Below are 24,561 nucleotides of genomic sequence, written 5' to 3'. Positions count from 1 at the left end.
ACGCATGCGTCCTTGTGCCAGTACCATGATGGAGTGAATGGAAAAAAACTCCAGATGCCTGTTTGGATACATTGTCAACATGTGCAATAACCAGGTATTTAAACTTTTTTTTTGTTTCAAATCATATTTTTCTAAGTGCATAATCCAAGTAGAGTGATCAATTATTTACATCTCGCACATTTATTTTGTTGACAGTAGTTACAAGGAAAATTACAACGTTACATAAACATTCAAGCACAGGTGTCAAAACTCGAGGCCTGCGAAAGCTCGCCACAATGTTTCAAAACTAGCCGTAAAATGACAACCAATTGCAGGGGCAATTATGAAACATGATGAGCAATTATTCCCACACGCTGAACATGTTAGGTAAGGGACGAGAAGTAGCCACACGCCAGGTCCGCAAACAAACACAGTGCAGCTCAGTTTCTGACTCGCGGATGACATCATGGCTAGCCATATGTTGTTGTTGTTGTTTTTTTCTGCTGCATTTAAACAACCTAATAAGCCAGCATAAGAATTTTCGGCGTCATTTCCCGAAATAAAGACCAATTATTATTGTTGCGCTTTCCTAAAAGGAAAAGATTCAGGCTGTTGATGTTTTCCTTTTAAATGTCATGCAATCTGTTGGGTTACGCAATAAATTAGCTGTTTGTTTTTGCTTTTTCTTCCCTTGACCATATCGAATGACCTTAAAACCAAGGTACAGACAAAAACGTGATTTTTGGTGTGCTCTCAGTTACACTCGTAATAGTATGTTACGAATCTATGCCCTCATCACCATGAGACTTGTCTTGAAGTGCTTACTTGGTTTTTTTTCCGTGTTCAACATTAATGAAATCTGGACCATATGTAAACTCTGCTTGCATCAGTGAAGTTTTATAAAAATTAAAAAAGACCGACCAATAATCAGCTCCACCTGGACATTGACGGCATGGCAGGAAGCAGGGATTGGTCGTCAAACCGACGGCGTTAGTGGGTCACCCACCATGTGGCGACCACAGGTGCCAGCGCACCAATCAGAGAACTTGCTGCGGCAGAATGGGCGGAGTTACACAGATCCGAGTTGCAGCACTTGAATGTAAAACTGGACACCTATCGAGCAAAAGATGGGGATCAATATCCTCAGAACGCCGTACTTCTTCAGCGAATGACTCGTTCTCCTACCTGTGGGAACATCTGTCCCAGTCGGCCGTACTCGCAGTCTGAATACTTGAGGCACTGGCGATAGGTCATCCCTCCTGGAACACGGAGCACAAAGGAGCCACTTCAACCTCTCGTCGTCATACATCACTGAACACAGTCTGAATCTGCTCAGGGGTGACTTGTTTTTTTTTTAACCGACAAGTTATCGACTGATTCGTTGAGTTCCGCGGTTCCCAACCTTCACTGATGCGAAGTTCGCACCACCTAACAAAAAGGTCACAAAATGCTACAAATCTACAGGGATGCCTTGTGACTTAATGTCACACTGTTAAAAAAACAAAACAATTGTATTCTTGGAGGCTTTAAACATTCATTTCAGTTGGAACAACTTTAAAATATTGATGACTGACACTTATGGCAACAATGTTAGCACAACAAAGCAAGCAAGTTGTCTGCTCCAAAAGAATTTTCTGAGTTGCTATTATTGACATCTTTTCGAAGTTGGAGCGTCATCATTTTCGAACGGCAGGCACCTCTCTCTGTGAGCGTCAGACAGGCGTCATCATAACTGCAGTCGCGTTGTTTGGAGCAGCTGGCCGTGTAATCTTTACAACTGTAACAGCGAATTGCCGAGCCTGAAAGAAATTCATCACACATTTCGCATCGCTTCTTCAAGCGGGTTTCACAAAAAGAAAACAGCGTAACAATGAATGCTTAGATTAATAAGAAGAGACAACTCTTAAAAGAGTGGAACATACCAAGTCCGAGCAGAGTGAAGCAGGTCAGGACAAAGATGCCAACAGAGAACTTCATGTTCACCTCAGCACAGCACAAATTCTGAAATGACAAATGTACTACTTTGAACTGCGTGTACTGAGTACAAACTGTTTAACAGCAACATTGACTTGATGCAGGCCACTTATTGTATTTACTACCACGTGTATTTTCTATATATTGTATTTGTGTATGTTAATGTGTGTCAAATGTAAGTGTGTTTTGTTTGTGTGTGTGTGTATGCAGAGTCCTCACCCAACTGCAGAACGTGAGTGATGCCAAGGCATTCGTTAACTGACCAAAAGTGTTCAGGGCTGAAAATTAGGCTGCGAGACCACACCCCCAAGGGAGGAGCCTGTAAGAGCAGGTGGGCGTGGCTGGAAGAGACAAACAGCACGATATTCTTCGGTGATTGTTAAATATTTTGGTACTTTCAATTTGGAATGTTTATTTTTTTAAATGTAGAACTTTATTTGTCACAGTGTTTGATTCATGAATGGACCAAAACATTTAAAAGGGAGGTTAGCTAGCATTCTATGGAGCACCACTGTGAATTAGACTTGCCCTCAAAAAAAAAAAAAAAAAAAAAAAAAATCGCAATTTTACATCGAATGCGGTGCTGCATCGTCTTTTCCAGTTTTCAGCAATTATCTTCAAACATGTACAATGTATTGAGAAACAAATTTGACAATTGATTTACAGTAGGCGTGCCCAACCCACCTCCCACGATCGACCCGCTACCGCTACGTGCACGCATACACACACGCGTGCCATGATGAGCAACAGCCAGAAGGACCCCGAACAGGAACGAAACAGAAAAATAAAGCGGATACAGGAACTTGTGAGTTTGTAAAAAGGAATCAGTGCCTACCTTAGTCGAGACCTAATGCGGCGGCGTCGGACGCACTTTGGCAGCGTCTTCACGGCAACAACGTCACTATCATAGCTGACGTGGATTTTAAAATGTTTTTCCTGGCGCTCCAAATTCCCATTCTTTGCCAATGTCATCAGTGAATTGTACCTGATACAAACTTTGAATGAGAATAAATTAAAAAAAAAAAAGATATAAACGGCTGTGATCGCAAACTACGATTGCAGACTGCTGACCGCTAACAACTTCTGGTGATGCAGGTCACGCGCCACCGTAGGTTAAAGGTGACCCGCTTTGTTATTTTATTTTTTAAATAGTTTTTTTCCATTTCCCCCCAAGACCCTCGCGATCGACTTGGGACCAGTTCGTGGGCTACCAGTCGATCGGGATCTGGCTGGGCACCCCTGACATACACGGTCTGTGCAGACAGAGAAAACAAGACAGAGAGGCTGAGGAACGAGAGAACAATGTGCACAACAACAGCCGAAGCAACAAGAGGAACATTCTCATAATCACAGCGTCAGCAATGAAAATAGTCCACTTGCGGTACCAACATTGCCAGCGTCACCATAACAAGCATGAAGGCGCAACGGACCAGTCGCCAGCCAGCTACAGTTCATGTGCGGGTTTTTTTTTTCACACACCGATCATATGCCATTCGCTGGCATACCACGGAGTGAGAGAACATGAAGCTGGAAACTGGATCTGAGTGGCACCACGCTGACCTCGTCACAAGCTCATTGATCGGAGAAGAAAAGTTCGCATGTGTCCTGGTGCCACGGGGACAAAGAAAGCATAGAAAAGACAAACGGCCAGTGTGAGCCGGGACAACGCTCTGCAGCGCCAACACAAACAAAGATGCTACAGAGTGACACGGCTTGTTTGCTTCAGCTACAAACCTGACTCAGATCACCCCCGCATGATGTCATCAGTCCTTCTGGCTGCCGATTGGTCCGCGGTCGACAGGTGAGCAGCAGCTGCGATGACAGAGGAAACCAGAATGGCATTAAAGATTGAACAGCTTCAGCTCGATTTGATGCTAGGAAGGCTGCGGGTGAGTTTCTGCTAATCAACAGTATATTACAAAGTACAAAAAAAAAATGAAGACGTTACCAGAAACATTTAGTTTGCTGACTAGAAATACCTCATTTTGAACATCGAGGTCATTGAATGTCATGATGTATTTAGTTTCCTTTATATGTTGATGGGTTAATATTTCAGAACACAGCCCTAAGATGTTACAATTTCATATGGTCCTTACTGTCAATGTTGCTTTTCTGAAGAACAGAAGCGTTTTTGTGACACTGTTATTTCATTTTTAGACAAACCCCCTCATGGATGTCACCAGTCTCAGTAAGTTCTTGATGTTTTTTCTGGTTTCCCCAATCCCGTTTTATTCACAAAGGAGTAGTAATGCCTCAGTGGTGTCTTGAGATACGATTTCAATTCAATGAATTGAATTCATTCCATGACAACACCAAAAACTCCAACTTTGTCACGCTGCAAGGTGGTGGTGGACCCCAAAAAGCAGGCAAGAGGGCGGAGCAAGGTGTACTGAAAGATTGTGTTAAAACACAAAGAAAACTAAATCCTATACAAACGAAGTCCTGAAAACAAAAAGAATCCAAAGTAGCAAACAAAACCATGACTGAAGCAAAAAACTAATCATGACTGAGAACAAGCATGACAGTAGCAAACAAACAGCAACAATGACCCGACAATGAGTGGTTGTGCCGGGAGTCCTTTTAAACAATTACATAACGACCAACAGGTGTGCAGCTGCAGGGGGAGCCCTACAGTGCCACCTGTTGGTCACAAACAGAATCATGACAAACCTCAAGTCATCTTTCTCTGCTGGCATGAATGAAAGACTCAACAATCCATTTCACCCTCCCACAAACCAACCACATTTGTGGTTGTACAGCACTTTGTATGCAGCGATGGTTGTTTGAAAGTGCTCTATAAATACTGTTGACTTGACATATTTTTTGGTAAAGTGTTTTTAATAAGAAAAATAATCCAACCATGCTGATAAAGTACCAGTAGTTGTCTTCTGGGAAGATAAATAATATATGCATACGAGTATCGTTATATTATATATGCTGATGTGTTGCTGCGTCATTCGTGTTCAAACAGGCATTGCTTCAAGGGTGATAAGAGTGCGACACCGATGCGATTTGGTAGCCCGTCTGAGGCCTTTTTGTAGTATTTGCTAGCATTACACCAAACAGACGTATGTAAAGAAAAGCTAAGCTGTTGATTTAAATACACACGCAATTGGAAATGGCCAATTGAAGCCACTTTTTGAAGAATTGCTCACTCTGCGCCTGACTGCGGTTCGTTGTGGAGTTGAGTTGACGGCTTATCTCTTGAAAAACTCAGAAGTCGCTCGTATTACAAGGCACTGCTGTGAAGTCGGGGCTAAAATTAGCCTGGGTTGTTTGGCAGAAGTAACGGAAGTAAGTCTTCGCCATCTCATCCTTTCTCAATCAAAACTTTAATTGACAAGGCCTTTTTATTTTTCAGGGTTCTGTAAGATGTGTTTGAAATGAAAGTTTTGGGATCAAAGTTTGTTGTCTAATTTTTATAGTTCAAACGGGCAGTTGAACGCTTTCCACGACACAATATTTGTTTGTTTCAAGTTTCCGGGCTGGAGGACTTTGACAAAATCCGCCCGCCCGCCTACAGAGTCGCACTGAAGCTTGAAAGTCTACAGAACATCTGTCGCAGTGGGTTTTCCTTCTTTTTATTTTATATTTCATGCCTTGCTCTTTGGCGGTTGCTTTTGAACTTCAAGTCCCTCGTTCGTTTGAGGAATGCATTCGTCACTGTGCTTCCAGTGGATGTCGTGTCGGCTCGCCACATCGAGGCCGCCTTCGACTTGGGGGGCAGAGCCAAACGGGGGCGAGATTCTGTCTTGAGCAAGGAGCAAGTAACCCAGCGCCTGAACGGGATGTTCCGGAGTGCGTCGCCGGAATTTGCAGATCGTTCCACTGTGGAGCCGACCGAGAAATTATGCAGTCTTATATTTAGGATGTTTGACAGGTGAAATCTCATTGAGAGATGGATGACAGGTGTTTAATTCACACACACAAAAAAAAATCACTTTTAATGCCTATTACTCATATACAATGCAATTCTTGCAAAAAGTCAGTGCGCCTATATTTGGGACACCTGGGATACATTGTTGGGTTGTGCACGTGGTTTCCAATTGGGTGTGTACTGTACGCGTGTTTCAGGAACCAGTTGGGTCACGTAAGGGCGATTTCTCTCCATCTTGCTCTCATCTGTTTATCGGCGGAAACTCTCCTGCGGAAATACGGAGGTGAAAAATATGCTCCTTTGACAATATTGACGTTGATGTTTTTGATCAAATGAGTTTGCTAACACGGATGACTGTGCCTCAGCCCTGGCGCACGCAGCGGCAAGCGCTTCCGGATCCATCAATAGGTCGTCTCTTAGATCTGTGTTGGAGGATGTCGACCAGGTAACACAAACTAACGACATTTCCCATCGTGCTTTTGTCATCTGACTCCCCGAACGCATGTTTAGGTTCCTGCACTCATCCGAGAGGAGGGGCTGTTTGGTGATGTTGAAGAGGCGGTCGAGTCGTGCTTTCACGGAGTGAGACAACATTTTTTGGGAGCAGTTATCTATTTGGAGAGAGTTTCCGTTGTAGTCGTTGATTTACGCGCAGAGATGCCTTCTCCAATGTAATTACAACGGGTTGACACGAACATGCATGGTTCAAGAACAAGAAAACCAGATTCGATTTAGTCAGAAATCTTTAAAAAAAAATGTTCACAGGTGCTGACCTCCACCGTAAGCAGGGGACATGTGTCATCATGGCTGCAGAGTGAGCCTCGTTTGTTGCAATGGCTACCTGTACTGTATCGTCAGTTCATAAGTCAGAAGGTCGTTCACGCCGTCCGCTGTCATATCTGCAAAATATTTCCCATCAATGGACTCAGGTGGGTACCATCTATTTGTGAATTCAACTTTTTGGACTATTTGTACCGTATTTTCCGCACTATAAGGCGCACCGAAAAGTCTTCCATTTTCTTGAAAGCTCACAGTGCGCCTTGTGTATGGTCATTACGGTAATATGTCGCCCCCAAGATGGCTCCTTGCTGGAGACATGCTTACAATTTTAGAACTTGCTGTTGGTTCAGTGACCTGTGTTGCTGCTTTATTAAATAACTTTTTGTTGCAGCTTCGAAAAAAGGAGCGCTATGGCGTTGTTGTTTTTTTTCAAAACACACACTTTATTAATGTTTTTCACAGTCTCAACAAATGCAGGTATGTCTTTGTCCGTCTCCGTGGCTTCTCTTCTTCCGTTCGACTCGAGAGGCGTTCATGACCGCCTCCGAAAAATACGTTAATTAACGATTCCTTCAATGAAACTACGAAAATTGAAAATAATGCATCAAAACAGAAAATCAAGCGAGGAAATCACAAAATAAATTCTATAGCCCCCCCCTACAGAATTTATTTAGGCATTTCCTCGTTTGTGAATACACAACAAAGGAATAGATAACAAACACTGCTGAGACAGTCCCGTCTCCTACATTTGACGGACATCTGATCGTTCTGTTGGAGATACGCTCAAGGAAATGCCAAAATAAATTTTGTAGGGGGGGGCGATAGAATTTATTTTGTGATTTCCTCGCTTGATTTTCTATTTTGATGCATTATTTTCAAATTTCGTACTTTCATTGAAGTAATCATTAATTTCCATTTTTCGGAGGCGGTCATGAACAGCCCTCGAGTCGAACGAAAGCAGCGTAGCTCCATCTAGTGGATGTATTGTAGATTGCGTTTTATAATCCAGTGCGTCCAATATATTAATTTTTTAAAAGATAGGCCGTTCATTGAAGGTGCGCCTCATAATCCAGTGCGCCTTTTAGTGCGGAAAATACGGTACGTCAGGGAGGAGCTCTCTTGTTGGTTGAAATCAAGAGTCTTGTGCATGTTACGTAGTCGTACACTTTGCACTCCAGGTGCATTATTTTCCCAGGCAAAATCAGATATCGATGCGCTCATAATTTGTGGTATTTTTAAACTTTCAAACATTGCTGTAGGCAAAGCCAAACATTTGGGCGCAGGTTGTTCCACCATGCTATTCTTCCTCCAATCATTGTGTTATAGCAGCTCATCATGATTTGAGGACTCTCTGTGTGTGCGTGTGTGTGTGTTCAGGTATCGCTGTGTGAAGTGTGTGAAAGTCCACGTGTGTCAGAGTTGCTTCCTGTCAGAGCGACACACACGTAAACACAAGAGCCACCACCCAGTGATTGAGTTCTGCACACAGGTAAGGAACAACAAGTTGAGAGGCGGCGGCGATGATGAAGTCTACGGAGGAAGTACTGAAAGAAGTTGGTCGACTAAAACAAACCCGTCTCCACCTCAGCCCACCTGGCGAGAGTCTTTCTCTTCAATTGTGCACCGTGCTCGTCACTTCCTGTTACCACGGCGATATACTCAAAGGGGAGCTGACAGGGCGAAAGGTCTAATGAGAGAAGAGGCAAAGGAGAGCCATGAGATGTGAGACAGGTTTCACCACGATCCATCCCTCCGTTTTTGATACCGATTGACCTGATCAACGTCACGGGTTAGCTGGAGTCGATCCCGGCTGATTCGGGGCAGGTTCCACCCTGAACTGGTCATGGAGGCCAATCCTTGACAACTCTTTACATCAAACTCAAGGCCCGAGGGCCGGATCCGGCCTGCCAGGTCATTTTATGTGGCCCGTGAAAGCAAATCATATGTGTCAACTAGCTTAAATCTGTGCCGAAATATGTAATAAATAACGTTGAGATTTTGCAATCCATTCGCTACCCGGTTTACACTCACTTGAACAATAATTGAACAAACCATTCTAATTGACTTGACTGATTTCAAAACTAGTAATCTATCAGTTTTTTGTGTACAAGTAATAATTTTGTGGTTTCACTGTCACAGTGGCCCTCCGAGGGAAGACGTAACTCCAAATTGGCCCGCGACTAAAATGAGTGTGACAACCCTGCTTTACATCCATGTGGATAATTTGGAGTTTAGAAAATGGATGGATGAAAAGTACAGTGTAAAATGTTCGCATCTAAGGCGAATTTGTTTCCCAGGGCTCCACCTCTCCGTTTGGCTGCCGCTCCCGAGGAATGCGGGAGCACCGCTTCTGCTGTTGGGGTTTCCCGTGATTCCTCAATAAAGCATCGTTCCTCTTCGACGAAAGCCCAACAGACTGATGAGATGCTGCCAGAACAGGTAACCTCGGATGACCTCCCGCTCAAAGGTCTGTCAACAATATCGAGCCGGGGTCCCCAATTGGGGTCTTCGAGGGCCGCTATGCTGCATATTTTGGATGTTTCCCTCCGGCAACACACCTGATTCAAATGATCCAAACCGAAAACCTGCATGGTCGGGGCCCTCGAGGTCTTGGGTGACCCTTGCTATGGGGCTTTTCGCCATGATGTCACAAATTCTTCTGGGTACAGCTCAGACGGCGTCACCAGTAAACAAACTTCTTTGTCATTTGACCTGCCGAGCAATTGAGAAAACACGCTCAGTGGCTTGAATGAGGACTTTCGATTTCTTCTCTACCATTGTGGTTTAAATATCAGGCGAAAGGCAGAGGTTAGGTATTGTCAGGTAAATTTCTGCAAAGCAAAATGGAACACGTGCCGCAATTTACATTCCAACGGTTTCCAGTAAGTTCATTCAAAAATGTGGTAGGAAGGCAGACGTGATTATCAAGTTCACTGAGGGACAAGTACATTGTATCGTATCGTCTGCTGCTCAGCTTAATGCCACAGACTTTTTTTTTTTTTTTGATGTTGTAATGGATAGCTAGGCATTATGTTTTGCCAAATTACTAAAACAAACCAACCAAACATTGCTAAACTAACCATAAGAACATTTCGTTCATAATTGATAGATGAAGACACGGCTGCTAACTCTTGCGAGCCTCTCGATTCAATTATTTACAACTTCGACTGGATTTTTCTTGAATCCACAGTCATGCAGGTTGTGTGTGCTTGCGTGTGTGCGCGTGTGTTATGTTCTAAGTTGGAGGTATCCACTCTGCTGAGTGAAGTCAGGGACCTGCACAGAGACAAACGGTAAGGGGGGAAAAAAAAACCTTCCAACAATAAGCAGTCAATCAGACGGCAGGATATGCACTCGTCATTACACGACGGTACTTTGTTGAAGGCTACTGGAAGAGCACCTGCAGGTGTGGCGTCTGACTGTCCAATCAGAACAGGGTATGCTGAAGCAACGCTGCGCGGAGATGGAGGTCACCATGGATACAGTTCAAGAACACAACATCCGTCTGCAGGCGGCACTCATTCAGTTGAACGCGTTGTCACTCAACAAGGAGCCCATTGATTGGACGCTTCTTGTTTTAGTGCAACGAAAAAAAAAGTCAGTATCTTGCACAAGTGTCAAACTCCGGTCCTCGAGGTTGGGTCATCCTAGATGTCGATGCATAGACTCGCCAAGTCATGTAGCTTAAGTCTAAGTCAAGTCGAGTCTCATGAAAAGCAAGACAAACACGAGCCGAATCCCAGGTCTTAAAATTGCCAACTTAAATGTGACACGAGGCGAGTCACGTGTTTCCCGGTTGCGGTCGTCAGCTTCCGCCCGTTTCAGTGTTCACTCGTACCCATGAATATTTCCATTCTTCAGACACGAAACAAGCTGGAACGACAACAACCTGCCGATGATGTGTCACGAGACCAGAATGAGCTGGAAAACACGGAGAAAGAAAACATGACACCCTCTTCAGGCCTGGAGACGTGCGTGGTTGTAGATATAAATGAAGAATTCATGTTGAAGACAAACGATGAGTGGGGCGAGAAAGACAAAAGTCCACCCCCAACAATAAACCAGGACATTGCTTGGTCACACGACATCCACAACGAGGAGGCGAATTGTGCAGGTAACAGTAATGATGGGAAAACGAAGCTTCATGAAGCACCCGTGATACTTTTTGACACCTCTAGGTGGTGCTCTTGGTTTAAATATAAAGTTTAGTGCAAAGGAAATGTATGAAAATTCCACTGCATCTTTAAACAAAGAGTGCCCTCTAGAGGAGTCAAAAACGTACACAAGTGCTTCACTTGTCCTCCACTAGGTGGCAGCCATCGTTGTCAATCGAATGAACAAGAGGATGTCCTAATAAAGGTGGAGGTGGGTATGGCTGATGAACAGGGTTCTGGAACTTGTCGTTCGGAAGAGTTGCTGCAGCAGACTGTGGACCGACTAATATGTGCCCTCGGGACTGACAGGAGGAAGGATAAACAATCAGGTGAGACAGAAGTCTGTTTCTTTACTTTCATTTTTAAATAGCTGTCTTGTCGAAAGAATGTGAAAACGAGAGCTGAGTAGAAGGACAAATAACTAAAAGCAATGTTGGAAGTTGCCTTGCAAAATATTACTTGTGTCATGGTCTAATATATGATATTAGCTGTACATCGATATTAAAAGGATAAGTTTTTCTTTTTCTGGTCTCAAATGTACATTCGAGCCTTGAGATACGAGAGACATAGTGTATGAGTTTTTCAAAATATGAGCCATCATTGGGGTGGGGGGGTTGCCTTGACTGACGAGAAAAAAAATAAACATGAGCACCATATGGTGTCAGTGAACTCGACTCAATCACACCGTTTAGTTGATGAGAAACAAAATGACAAATCATTTGTGGTAAACGTTATATTGGCTTGCTAATTTAAACTGTCGGATAATTGTAACTGACTTCAAAAGCGGGAAAAAGTGGTCAACTTACCAGCCTTGCGCGGAGCCATCCCAAATGAAATGAGTTCTGTTCACCCGTTTCCGTTCTCCACTCAGTTTATCAGAAGAGCTATTTTACAGCCACGTGACACGCGCAGATCGACGTCAACGTGAAGAGTTCATCTTTTTAGCACAGTAGTCGCGAATGTGTGAACACTTTCATTCAAGCAACAGCTTGATTTAAAAACAAAAAACAAAAAATGCTACAAGTAGCTTGAACAAGTTGTCAATTGTGCACGCAGGACTGCGGCAAAATTCACATGTAGAGTACAGCTATCGTTCCAAATTTCTGAGTTCAGTCACGCATTTGTAGATTCTCGTTACACAATTGTGACTCTGGTTACGGTTTGGTATACCTCTTCCATTTTATTGAGGCACCTGGGAGCTGTTTTTAAATTGTGAAGAAAAAAAAATGCACAATGAATTTGGTGTCACCCCCGCGCACAAGATGTTTTTTGGTTTGTTTTTCATTTTCTTTGAACAGGCGATAAGAGGTTGGCGCTGATTGAGGCTGCAGACCACGTTGGAGACTCATTACTCTACCTGGTGGACACCGTGAGACAAATCCCCAGCTAAATGAAGAAAGAAGCGTTTAAGCCGTCAACAGTGTCAAAGGCACTTTTGTCTCCAGGACCAATTTCAAGTCGACTCATCTAGCGACTTCTCTCTCTGTCCGTCCCCCCTCTCATTTCAAAAATACTTTTTTTCTGTTCTGTTGTGTCATGAAAATGAGCGGCCAAAAAGACATGTTTTTTAAATTCCCTTTTTTTTATTTTGAAATGGTCCCTAAGTGTTGGCGTTGTAACAACTATGCTACTTTGGAGTCTTTACACAGCACCTCCTCCTCTGAGACCTTCCTCGCCGGAGGTTTGGTTCTGTAAGGGACAGGGGTCCAGAGTCCTTTCGACGGAGTCCACAACTCCTGGGTGGTGGAGGTGTGGTCTGAACTCTCACTCTCCTCTTCGGGGGGCGTGGCTTTTCTTCGCTACCTATTCTTGGCTCCTCAGACCTACTTCGACGCACCAGAGGAGAGGTTTTGTGTTTATGAGTCCGTGCTGAATCTGTGCTGGGAGTGCTTGACGGCTTCTGATTTTTGACCCTGGGAGAATCCGAGCCACCTTCCCCGGACCGCCTCTCTGTGTTCAGGTCCGGGCTCAGACTTCGAAACAGCTGACGTACACATGGCGGCAAGGGGTTGGAGGCAGTGGGGCTTGGACTCACCTTGAAACTTTTGGGCGGGTTCTTGATGATGCGATTGGTGCGGTGGTCATAAAAGCGCAGGGGGAATTGTTTGTATTTGACCTTCTGCCTGTGAAAGTCAGGTGGCCGTTGTCTTTTCCTGCTGCGTTTGGAGGTGGGGCTTGTGGCGGGTGTGTGGGCGCTCCCGGGAAAAGTAGGTGAGCAGAGAAGGTAGACCAGAGACGTGCTCGGCTGCAGCGGCGTGATGACGGGTGAGTATGAGGGCGGGAGGCGAGACCACTGTGCCTCGGGAGTCTTTTTCGTTCCCGCCTGATCGCCTGCATGGACGCGAGTGGGCGTGGCCTCTAGGGCTGGTTGACAGACAGTCGGGACGACCAAACGGACAGTCTGAGTGGCATGACTCACTTTCACCACCTGGAGGGGGGTGAGGGGATGACAACAATTCAGTCATCAAAACTATCAGCTGCGTTGGGAAATAGTTCCAGTTCGAAACTTATTCGTATGACCATCAACGGGAATTTATGCGAAGGACCAGGAAGAAACCCAAAACTAGCACTCTTGAATATCATACCTTCATGAAAACGAAGCAATCCTAAAATCAAAGCTGACGAAAAAGTTTGAAACTTTCTCGCTCACTTCAGTGGATATCGTGCTGCTTTTGGGTCTGTGTGCGCCTTGGCCACTTGGTGGCAATAAAGACAGCCATACAGATATATTGTACATGGAGACAATGTCAATTTTTCAGTGGCAGAAATATTCATCATCAGAGGATAAAGAATATATGTCTGTGAGCCTTACATTGTCTATGTGTGTTGCTGCATGGTTTGTGTTACAATATCAACACACCTTGTACGTGCTAACCACTGGAGCACCAGCCACCCATTTTTACCTTCATACTTTCGTAAATTTTTGAGACTGTGCTTTTTTATTTTTATTGAAGGAGTGAATTCGGGACTTCAACCTTATCTATTTTTTTTTTTTTTTTGGTACTTCTACCAAGTAGAAACATACTCGCACTGAGTATGTTTGCCAGCTCTAAATATTTGCCGATGTTTCTGTTGCACTCACCTGACACCTGGAGGCCATTCTGAAGTCCCGCCTTCTCGGAACTTCTTCCTCATCATGGTCCAGTAAAGGTAGAAGAGCCACATCCGACTCCGCCGCTGTCTGATCAGGTCCGTTCACGTTTTTGCTTCTGGTGCCGCACCTTGTAGGTAAGAAACCATCAAAATGAGTGAGCCATAAACATTTACGGTTAAGGCATTAATGCTGAGGTAAAAACATTCATCTGTCCACATGAGGAGACAAAAAACAATTCACACTCGCCCTTATGGACAATTTAGAGCAGGAGGGTCCAAACCTGGTCCTCGAGGGTTGCTCGCTGCCCTGCCTGTTTTAAATGTCCCGCCTCCAACACACCTGATTTGAAAAAATCTGCATTGTTATCAGGCTTCTTCAGAGCTGATGGTTTGAATCCGATGTGTTGGAGGAGGGAGATGTGTAAAACCTGCGCGAGAGCGGCCCTCGAGGACCAAAGCTGGACATGCCTGTTTTAGAGTCTTCAATTTTTGGAACACGGGAAGCTAAGTTAAATACAGTACGGTAAATGAACGCGTTTTAAATTGAGAAGTTTCACGTCGTGGAATTTTCAAAGGTGCGACTAAACATATGACCTGGCTAGGGATTCACTGTCGAAGTAGCAGACAAAACGACCTTGTCTGAACTGTCGGACCAGGTCATCAACCTTCTTCTCATCTTCTTCTTCGATCTGGGACCAAGTCTTCCCTTTGAAAGACTCCGGCACTTCTCTCGGTCCCGTCCTGAATACTCCGTGTCGGACCGGTCGCCGCTCGCTGTGGAGGACCGATTCCAGCTGATGGGAGTACACCTGGTCTGTCAAATCCACCCGAACATCAGTCAGATGGCTGAAATCCCTCAACGGCGTCTGTACCGGCGGGACACATGAATCCACCTGGAAACACATGCCTTATCTTCAAAAGAGACTTTTTTTTTTTTCTTCGCAATGTAAAATGTGTTCCTCAGTGCCTTGAGGTGCCTCAGTGCCCCCCCCCCCCCCCCGAGCTCTTCCTTCTGCGCTCACCTGTCCGGGGGAGTCCCAGTCACTCTGTGTTTGAAGCGAGCGAGGCAGACTGGCGTGAAAGCTGTCTGTCTCCTCGAGCGGAAAGGAAGTCAAACTGTCGCCATGGCAACATGTTTGGATAACCTGGAGGCCGACACAAATCAAAAGCATTTGCATCAACAAAGAGACTTGGGGGAAGAGGAAAAGAATAGTTGAATAAGGATACGTCTTGTTTGGGAATTTACAATCTGTAGTTCATCTTTTAGCATGACCCTAATAAAAAATACATTAAAACGCATTTTTACTTGAGTACACTGTTACTTAGACTTACAAGCGCACCAACTTATGAGTAGTTCACAGAGTTACATTGCATTGCTTGGTTGATTTTTTTTTTCCTGCTTTGTGCTGCATGCTAAAGTTCCAGGCATGATCAAACAATGGATATGATATGTATGATTGAAGAAAAAAAAAAAAAGGAGCAAGTAAGTAGGGCTGGACCGGTATGGATATTTTTAGGCTGATGCAGATTCCGATATCCTTCAGCACTTGTTTAACTTCACAACGGGGAATGAATTCTTTTTCCCAATGGCCATAGCCATGTCTAATAATAATAATTTATTTTTAAAATAAAAATGAAATCGTAAGGGGGCGGCCCGGTGGTCCAGTGGTTAGCGCGTCGACCTCACAGTGCAGAGGTCGTGGGTTCGATCCCGGCTCCAGCCTCCCTGTGTGGATTTTGCATGTTCTCCCCGGGCCTGCGTGGGTTTTCTCTGGGTACTCCGGTTTCCTCCCACATTCCAAAAACATGCACGGCAGGCTGAATGAAAACTCTAAATTGTCCGTAGGAGTGAGTGTGAGCGCGGATGGTTCTTCGTCTCTGTGTGCCCTACGATTGGCTGGCAACCGGTTCAGGGTGTCCCCCGCCTACTGCCCGAAGACAGCTGGGATAGGCTCCAGCTCCCCCCGCAACCCTTGTGAGGATAGAGCGGTTCAGAAAATGAATGGATGGAATCGTAAGGACTCACTGTATTTCCACATTCCCCATCTTAACTTCCCAATTGCAATTTCTCGGAGACTTTCCGAAAAAGGAAGAAACACTTTCCATCTTTTGCGACCCTACTGCCAAGAGAAAGCGTTTGGACCGACCTCCTCAATAGTTTGGTCCACGAGGTCACCGCGCGACGTGCCAAAGGCCTCCTCTTTGAAAGCCGCCCACCGCTCCTTCCGCCAGCTGTGCCAAGGCTGCGGCACAGAGGGAGGCAAGGGGCACGTGTCTGCATGTGGCGCCTCGGGTGAAAGGACGGACGTCGGAGGCTTGCTGGTTTTCCTCCTGTCAATCTTCCTGTGTGCCTTCCCGCGTGCAGGCAGAGGGGCCCGATGTTTAGGCACAGTTGTGTGCCTTGAGTCGATGGTCCTTGCCTCCTCTTGTTCTTTTCCTTGAGTCGAAGGCCTCTCCTGCCCCGCCCCCTCCGATAGTCTCTTCTCCAATTGACAACAGGGGCCACCGACATCTTCTTCCTGATTCGTCGACACGTTGTTGGAGCTGGGCAGGCGCTCGCGCGTACCCAACGACAAGTCGTCGTCACCAGAGAAACAGACTTCATCGAGCTCCTCCCTTGGCATAAGCGGAGCGCAGATGGACGGGAGGTCCGCGTGAGACGGTCTAGTGACACAGACATACGGAACGATCCGTCACCTGAACAAGCCGACAAAACTAAATGTGCTTCGTCAATGGCGGTGAATCAACTACTCAAAAAGATTTCAATTTTCTTATTGCTTTTTTGTTTCGGGTATCATTCTGACAGGGAGGGGGGCACTCAGCTTCAGGCTCTGCAGTTTTTGGAAGCTTTTTTCCCCTGCCTGTGGCTCGACAACTGACATTGAAACAGCGCTGCAAAATAGCCGCTTGGCAAGATGTTTGGTTTTTTTTTTGTTTTTTGGTGCCTTTCTGCAGTTCAGCACCAGCTGAAGAAGCTTTATGATCATTAATTAGATCGTCCAATGTGTGATACAATTTGCACTCTTCTTGGAAAGTTCCTCTCAACAAGATGCGTTCCTAACAAACGATGCCCAATCCCAATGCCCACCCCCCCTTACAGCAGACATCCAGCAAACGTCTCTCCACAACTGCACATGAAGAAAAATTCGATCCAACAGATGTACCAACTTCATAAAGTCTTAAAATAATCTGAAGAAGGAGATTTTTGGTTTCCCTCGTTTTGGGGATTTTGTTACCTGGGGTCATTGTAGCAGTGCGGGTGGTGCAACAGGACATCCTGCAGGAATCGCTCCAGCAGAGTTCCTTTGGCTTGGCTGCTGTCAGCAAAGGAACAAGTGGAACCGACGGAGCCCCTGGAGGACTCTCGGACACAATCCAGGTGTCTGAGACTGGCCAGGTGCTGAATTTCAGAATCAGAATTTTTGGCAGAATGATCCAAGCAGATTTAAAATGTTTCATGCAGAGTCCACAATATTAAAAAAAACACGGTTAGATACATATCACTTCACACATTAAGACTCAGGAGGCAGAGAAGGCGGCTTAAAATCAGCATTCGAGCAATTGAACCTGTGCAGCCTTGGACAAATTACATTGAAGGGTTTGTTTACTCGTGGTCCAAATTGAAGCTATCGTCGCCCGCAAGTAGGTGTGAGTTCATGGTGATGAAGGTCCACAAACAAACAGACAAAACAGTACCCCTCCACCCCCACCCCCCTGCTAAAACCCTCAGTGTCTTTGAATTGCCCAGCGCAACACAGGCTCCATGAAAAAGATCACACATCACCTGATCGAGGTCGTTGTAGACGACTCTGCAGTAGGTGCAGTAACCTGGTCTGCATCTGGATGGTCCTGGCTGAGACTCTGCCCACATCCTGTGATACAAGTTCAATGTAGTTTGTCATCATTTGATACAATTTGCTCTTCTTTTCTTTACTCGGCAAGATATTTCCACTGTGACAGACAACATCTCACGGAGACAGAAAGACAAACTGTTAATTGTTGTCATACTAATTCTTAGGATTTTTTTAATAGTTAAAGTGGTTCAAAGCCTTTTCTGACCTTTCCACTTTGTCACCAATTAGCCTTCTAGCAAGGATGATGTTTTACAATTTTTTTTGTGTGTTGTCATCGAGTACAGTGGTATCTCAACTGACAAACTTAGTGGGTTTCACGACCCCCGTTTGTCACCCGAGACGCTTGTAAATTAAGGTAAATTCTCCCATTGAAATGCATAAATACATATATGCACACAGCTGTATATCTTGTTTAAAAATTTGAATCGGTGCGTGACTGAAAATAAATACAGTACAACATAAAAATGAGTTAAAATACACTTCAATGTTAAGAAATAACACACGAAACAAAGTGAGGAGGGGAGGAGAATAGCGCCTGTATTGAAAAAGTCTTCTTCCAAAATTGCATCACAAATACACTTCAATGTTAAGAAATAACACACGAAACAAAGTGAGGAGGGGAGGAGAATAGCGCCTGTATTGAAAAAGTCTTCTTCCAAAATTGCATCACAATTTTATTCAGTTGTTCTGATTTTTTATTGTGTCTATTTTATAATTGTCAGGTGTCAACGCTGGTAGAAATCACTCGGTTTGGCGGTGTTTGTGTGCGTCTAAGCAGAAGTTCTTAGATCAAAGGCAACAGGGATCGGGGTGAGCCCTAAATTGGGGTCCGCAAAATAATTTGTGTACTTCCGGCTAACCGCCGTTGTCAAATGACATGCAGCGTTTGCTTACTATGAGGACGCTTTAACCTTTCCCAGAAAACTATTCCGTCATAAACGTTGAGGTTGAGGTGTATGTAGGGTGAAAATGGTAAGCGCGTTTTACATGGGAATTTTCAAGTGGAGGGGGGGTCTTTATAAAGCCCCGCTCCTAAGGGGTCACCGGACGGAAAAAGTTGGCAAAGCTCTGGACTACACGACGGCAGTTGGACAGCCCGACACTCAAGTGAGGCATAACATAGACCAAGTATCGCTACCGTCGCGTCTCTTTGGTAACTCTGAACTGGCTTCGGACCCGCGTTAGCCGGGGATAATCACGTGACGTAGTTACGTCCGTGTTCCACCTTTTAAATCCATCGCTTGCCACAGCTGCAGTGTAATAAGCCAACCTCATAAAAGGGCATGGCCCTTGACAGATAACAGCTTTTTATTTACCTGTTTTACTTTCGGACGGAAGGAAATCATCTTCCGGCGCGCGCTTTTGGGTTGCGTGTGTTTCCGCTCTGCTTCTTCTTCTGCGGCTTGCCCCTCCATCGCGCTTGTGTTTGACGCCACCAAAAGGCCAAGCGCAGAAATATACTTCAACCACGAAACCCGAAATTGTCCTATTTGAGGTGACGATGTTATTTTAGAAATTGGATCTTGAAGCCATTCCACCATGAAAATCACAAATTTTAGTCTTTCATTGGTATCTTTTTTTTTTTTTTAAATAAAATCCCACCATCACCCATTCCAATGTAATTTAGACCCCAAAACTTGGATGCGGGTAAATGAAGTGTAAAGTCATGACCAAAAAATAATAATAATAATCAGAAACATGAAATTCACCCAAGTGCTTTATTATTTTTTCTTCTCAGATTTTGTTAAAAGCAGCAACGTCCATTGACTGGACAAAATCCTCAAAAGCCGTGATGTGCTCCTCCAGAATGTCAGTGCCCACCTTAAGCAAAGAACCAAAAAACTCAAGTCAGATAACTGAATCAAGAATCTTTGATACAAATCTGATCGAGAAAGGCATGCACAACAGCAACAAACAGAATGGATCTACGCGGTTAATCTGAATTCGGTGTCATCAAAAAATGCTCTGTGACATCCTTTAAGCCGACTGTGCGCACGCGCACACACAAGTGGAAAAACTCACTGTAAATTTAAATGAAGTGAAATTGTCGCAACAGCGAGTCTCTGGCTGTGTCCAAATTTACAGGCTGTGTCTTCCCGAGGATCGTATTTTCGGTTGCATGACGTCACTTTCGATGCAACTTTTCTCCCCGCGTGGTGTTCAAATTCGCCACGGTTTATGCAGTCCGCAGAGGCTAAATGAGGAGCCACCTTTATGTTGAAGGACCCAGCCTGATAAATTGATTCTATAACTTGGAAATCATGTGCGATTTGAGTTGCACCAGAACTGGCGTCACGCGGCAGAAAACGGAGGCCTTCGTAAGACGCAGCCTGTGAATTTGGACCGAAAGGCTTTGTCCAAATTCACGGGCCATATTTTCGGGCCGCGCGACATCGCTTCCGGCGTGATTTGACCGCACATCAGCGTTTCCAAACTCTAGACAATTTGCAGGCAGGGCCCTCCAATGCCTCCTCCTCTTGCAGCCTCCGTGGACCGCATAAACTGTGGCAAACTTGGACAGGCATTATATGAATTTAGATATTCACGTGTGGTCGAATCGCACCAGAAGTGATGTCATGTGGTCGAAAACGCGTCTTTCGGAGAACCCAGCCAGTGAATTTGGACAATGTACGCAGGCTCCCCCAAGAGCCAGACTTTTTTTTGGTAAAGTGCAGTTCAGTCGCATTCAACTTCTAAGTACGTGGATGCATTTAGTTTTTAGAACTTTCTTTTGAAATATTTGGATAACATGTTTTTTTAAGTTTTGTGAAATGCATTAATAATGAGTTCTAAGTACCCCCCCCCCCCCCAACTCCAGATAAATAATAATGCACCTTAGAAATACAACCGCTGCCTCATTTTTGGTTAAGGCGTGGTCTAGTCCACTATTGCGTTTTAATGTTTGTTATTAGGGATGTATTTGGAGAGTCAAATATATTTTTTAAGTGGTACTTGGTGCAAGAAGTCTAGAACATAAGAGAGGCAACACTTAATATTGATATGATTGACATCAGCATCATCACAACCCCAACCTCACCTTATCATCTTCGACCACACAGTTGATCTGCAGCTTTTTGATGCCATATCCCACCGGTAAGAGTTTTGCTGCGAGATAAACAAAAATATTAACATGGCCGATTCACTTCAAAACATACAAGCTAACTAAACTCCACCAATTGTATCAGATCAGTGAAGTGGCATCACAATGTTCAGACGAAAGATGGTGAGTTACGATCATCATCAAGTGGAGAGCTCCCTGAAATCAGCATCCGCTATTGTTGCTACGACATTTCACTTCTAACGTCACTTGCTCACATTGTCCCCAGACGAGTCCATCCATCTGAATACTGCGGACGCACTCCTCCAACTTGGCCATGTCCGTCTCGTCGTCCCACGGTTTGACATCCAAAAGAATAGAGGATTTGGCAATGAGGGTCGGTTCTGAGGAGAAGGAGGGGAGGGACGTTACCGCCACAAACTACTTAACAGCCGTACCAACGAGGCCACGCCTCGGACTCGGTCAGGTAAGAAGAGCGTACATCACACGTCAGCCGAAAGATGGTGATTGATAATCATCAGTGAGAGTCCAAATCTTAACATCCTCAGCGCTATTGGTGCAGGCTGATGATGTCCCAAAAACAAGACAAAAAATAAAATAAAGATCACTCACTGTTTGCTTTCCTGGCAGCGTACGCTGCCACGCGCTCCTCCTTTAACCTTGCAGCCTCGGCATCCTCCTAGGACATGACAGATGATATGTTAGCATGAACGCCACCTTGAAAATACAGTGCTATCTTGCCGTTTGGCAGATTTTGTCTATACTTTGAGTAAAAGCCACGGCGGCGGCGAACTTCACGTCAAGCCGCAATGTTGTTCGGTAGTGAACGCTTTCCTCGTGTTATCGCCACTCTCAGTTTAGAGTTACGGACTACACAAAAAAAAAGATAATTCAACCGTTTCACAAAACTGTATTGAATATCTCATGGTAATCTCTTGAGTTTAATGCAAAACGTGATAGGCTGACAAAACTGGCACTGGCGCCACAGTAATTATAAACAACTCGAGCAAAAGTGGTCGAAACCCAGACAGCCACAACATACAATACTCGGGCATTTATTCTTTATGCTCTGGGGAAAACGCCAAACATTCCGGCGTCTTTTGTATTTCATCATCAAATCTACATACGTCTACGTGTGTTGAGTATTTTGACCTCTTGACGGCCAAGCTACTACAAACCGCCCATTGAATTATAATGCACTAACAGTTTCATTCTTTGCATTGCATGAAAAATCATAGTATTGGATGCGTTTATAAAGTGCAATACAATTGTGTATTCTTTTAAACGGGGGGGGGGGGGGGGGGTTACAAAAATGTAATGTTTGCAAATGTAATGGGCACTGTACTGATTCATGCCATTTCCATTTGAGATATATTTTGTGCGACAAGCATTTTCACAGAACAAATTTAATGCGCAAGTTAATGCATTGCTGTATAACCTCTTTGGATGTACGAGTCAGAATTTTGGGATCCAGACCAAGTTTTTACCAGGAAACCTGAAATTTTGTGTCCATGTGCAACTTTTAAAAGACATCCAAAGTAAATATTCACTCCACTAATTTTCACGATGATATTGTTAAATGGTCTGAAGAGTGGATGAAAAGTTTGTAGACAAAAAAATAATAATAAAAATAAACATTGGCATGAGTAGAGCATCTCAAATTTTAGGAGCAAAATGCTGCCATTTAGGGCCAGTCCGGAGTACTGTATTTGCATCCTCACCTCATCGTCAGAGCCAAACAGATCAACCTCATCATCGTCGTCATCATCAGCAGCTGCCTTTTGGGCCACTGCTGCGGTGGAGTCACCCACACCTGCTGGGCCGTACTGACCCAAAGGTTTCTTCACACCTGGAAGACTGACAAAACAGATCGTTGGTCTCAGTCCCAAAAGAGCTTGCGTCTGTCACCACATCAAAGGTACACACCTGTTCTTCTGGCTCTGATAAGACTTGATATGGTTGAACCAACGGAGGGCATGGCAAAGTTCTGCTGGGGGTGGGGTTGCGATTGCCTCAAAAACAGCAACATCTGCCTGGGAAGGCACATGCCTAAGAATAAATATGAGGTTAGTCCTCTCAGACTGTACAAGGTATGGAAAAAGCAAAGTGTTTTGCTCTTTTTTTTTTTTAAACAATGTTAATGAGTTATATTTGTTTGCACTAAGCTGAGAAAAGCAATAGTATGGAAGCGCTTATTCATGTTGTCCGTCTAGTCTTGGCACAAAGGAAATATTAACTATATATATTTTTTCCACCTCCAGAGGTGGGTTCTCTGGGCTCTATGTCGGCCACTTGTGTCCACATACATCAATTTCCAAATTTAGCGACAAAAATATATCAATCATATACCATTTAGACATTTATATTTATATTATAGCCACTTTCAACCAAATGAACCCGAAGAAAATTAAAGATTTGAATTCCTTTTTATTTATTGTACCAAATCATACAATTTATGTAAAACGTGTTCCATTCTAAACACCTGACAATTTCGCTTTTGCTTTCGACCACTTTACACCACTTATCAATTTTGGACAATTTAATGCAATATGCATTGCTTAGTTTCCAAAAGACTCAGAAGTTGGCTTAGTGAACTCCAATCGAGTTGTTGCTCATTTATTCTCCTAAATGAGCCCACCATATTAAACTGTGCATAAGGTAAAGGTGGCTTACAATAATACATGTACTTTTCAGGAATAACACCAGTCTTGTTTGTGATGAAGACTCACTACGCAGTCAGCAGCTTAATGTTGGGCACAATCGGGGTACTTTGTGAGCCAAATATTGTTTGAGGTATTTGTGTTTATCAAATTAAATGAGGACCACTTCTATGGTAGGTGTGCCCAGTGAAAATCAGATTCATGAAACTTTGATTTAACCCAGAGTGAACGTACTAAAGGAATCAGAATTATGGTCTTGTTATATCGAAGGCACGTGAATCTTTCAAAGTACCGGTGAATGTTGCAAAAGGAATAAAATGCCGTTGAAAGACACGCCATACAAACGGCAATCATCACTAGCTAGCTGTTCGCCAACATGCGGCTCATAGCAGCAAGCATCTCATTTGGTCTCCAAAGTGCCACGTGCCTAAACTCAACGCACTGACCGTAACGATACGAGTTTATACAATAAGTCTGCCCAGCTAGATAACGACGTCAGACTACACTTCCCCGTTAGGTTGTTATTCACATCGTTCCGCTTGTAAATGTTACTCGTTAGCCACGCGTAGTCAAAATGGCGCCGCCGGTAACAAGGAGCACCACTACAATTCCTGTCACCTACATCCTTGTTCTTGACCGAATTTGCACGTATAATGCCGCAGCTGCACTGACCCTTCTACGTAGCTGCGATCAGCAAGGAAATCATTCAGCACTTTGAGGCCGGAGGGTGCTTTCAGATCACCGAAACCCATGATGACAACGGTTTGCTACTTGGGGAGGAAGAAGGGTCGATGTGGCAGCGAATCGCCATTTTATAGCCGGAAAGAGGCTCCTCCTCCTCATCCAACACCAACGCCTCTGACTCCTCCCCAAGTGTTCCCAACTGCATAATTTGGGATCATCCGATACCAAAGCAATACAGAGCCAACAAATTGCTGAATCTCAATTAAATTTTATTTCCTTGAAGTGTTTTTGTCACTATTGATCAGTTAAAAGCCAGGACATAATTCTAGTCAAAATCTATTTGAAAATAGAAGATAATATTTTCCCCATACGTTGTGAATGTCTGGATCGGCCCTCCCTGAAATAAACAAAGTGTCCAAGGTTATAATCGGAAAACAATTATTATATT

At 44.3% G+C, this 24,561-nt stretch overlaps 4 protein-coding genes across 5 annotated transcripts; 1 reads left to right on the top strand and 3 right to left on the bottom strand.

Moving 5' to 3' along the window:
* Window positions 1-161: 161 nt before the first annotated feature.
* Window positions 162-3,236, bottom strand: LOC147210522 (CD59 glycoprotein-like). The gene is made up of 6 exons (XM_086111945.1): window positions 2,789-3,236; window positions 2,173-2,294; window positions 1,902-1,980; window positions 1,677-1,778; window positions 1,165-1,238; window positions 162-1,092 (listed from the first exon to the last, which is right to left on the bottom strand). Exons 3-6 carry the CDS (start codon window positions 1,954-1,956, stop codon window positions 970-972), a joined length of 354 nt encoding a protein of 117 aa, XP_085968071.1. The 5' UTR covers window positions 1,957-1,980; window positions 2,173-2,294; window positions 2,789-3,236; the 3' UTR covers window positions 162-969.
* dytn (dystrotelin) lies at window positions 3,155-12,261 on the top strand. The gene is made up of 14 exons (XM_086111936.1): window positions 3,155-3,842; window positions 4,111-4,141; window positions 5,431-5,517; window positions 5,629-5,833; window positions 6,028-6,113; window positions 6,196-6,275; window positions 6,341-6,412; window positions 6,596-6,759; window positions 7,988-8,099; window positions 8,199-8,332; window positions 8,908-9,049; window positions 10,472-10,724; window positions 10,920-11,093; window positions 12,063-12,261. The coding sequence occupies exons 1-14, from the start codon at window positions 3,771-3,773 to the stop codon at window positions 12,152-12,154; spliced, it is 1,704 nt and encodes a 567-aa protein (XP_085968062.1). The 5' UTR covers window positions 3,155-3,770; the 3' UTR covers window positions 12,155-12,261.
* Window positions 12,262-12,327: 66 nt separating this feature from the next.
* zdbf2 (zinc finger, DBF-type containing 2) lies at window positions 12,328-19,148 on the bottom strand. Of its 2 annotated transcripts, none has more exons than XM_086111923.1 (8): window positions 19,028-19,148; window positions 17,642-17,729; window positions 17,094-17,257; window positions 16,005-16,521; window positions 14,880-15,002; window positions 14,452-14,750; window positions 13,847-13,985; window positions 12,328-13,192 (listed from the first exon to the last, which is right to left on the bottom strand). In XM_086111923.1, exons 2-8 carry the CDS (start codon window positions 17,726-17,728, stop codon window positions 12,392-12,394), a joined length of 2,130 nt encoding a protein of 709 aa, XP_085968049.1. In that variant the 5' UTR covers window position 17,729; window positions 19,028-19,148; the 3' UTR covers window positions 12,328-12,391. The 2 variants fall into 2 exon arrangements, with proteins under 2 accessions (XP_085968049.1, XP_085968038.1); XM_086111912.1 differs by lacking the exon at window positions 19,028-19,148 and adding an exon at window positions 18,850-18,990.
* Window positions 19,149-19,415: 267 nt separating this feature from the next.
* On the bottom strand, window positions 19,416-24,259 carry eef1b2 (eukaryotic translation elongation factor 1 beta 2). The gene is made up of 7 exons (XM_086111887.1): window positions 24,102-24,259; window positions 22,696-22,818; window positions 22,491-22,626; window positions 21,382-21,448; window positions 21,027-21,152; window positions 20,749-20,816; window positions 19,416-19,532 (listed from the first exon to the last, which is right to left on the bottom strand). The coding sequence occupies exons 1-7, from the start codon at window positions 24,179-24,181 to the stop codon at window positions 19,446-19,448; spliced, it is 687 nt and encodes a 228-aa protein (XP_085968013.1). The 5' UTR covers window positions 24,182-24,259; the 3' UTR covers window positions 19,416-19,445.
* Between the last annotated feature and the right edge of the window lie 302 nt (window positions 24,260-24,561).

Source organism: Hippocampus guttulatus, chromosome 1 (assembly GCF_054856545.1).
Source record: "Hippocampus guttulatus isolate MCC_2025c chromosome 1, RoL_Hgut_1.0, whole genome shotgun sequence".
NCBI classification, from domain to species: domain Eukaryota; kingdom Metazoa; phylum Chordata; class Actinopteri; order Syngnathiformes; family Syngnathidae; genus Hippocampus; species Hippocampus guttulatus.
Note: the sequence above shows the minus strand (reverse complement) of the source record. Positions and strands in the feature narration are given on the sequence as shown.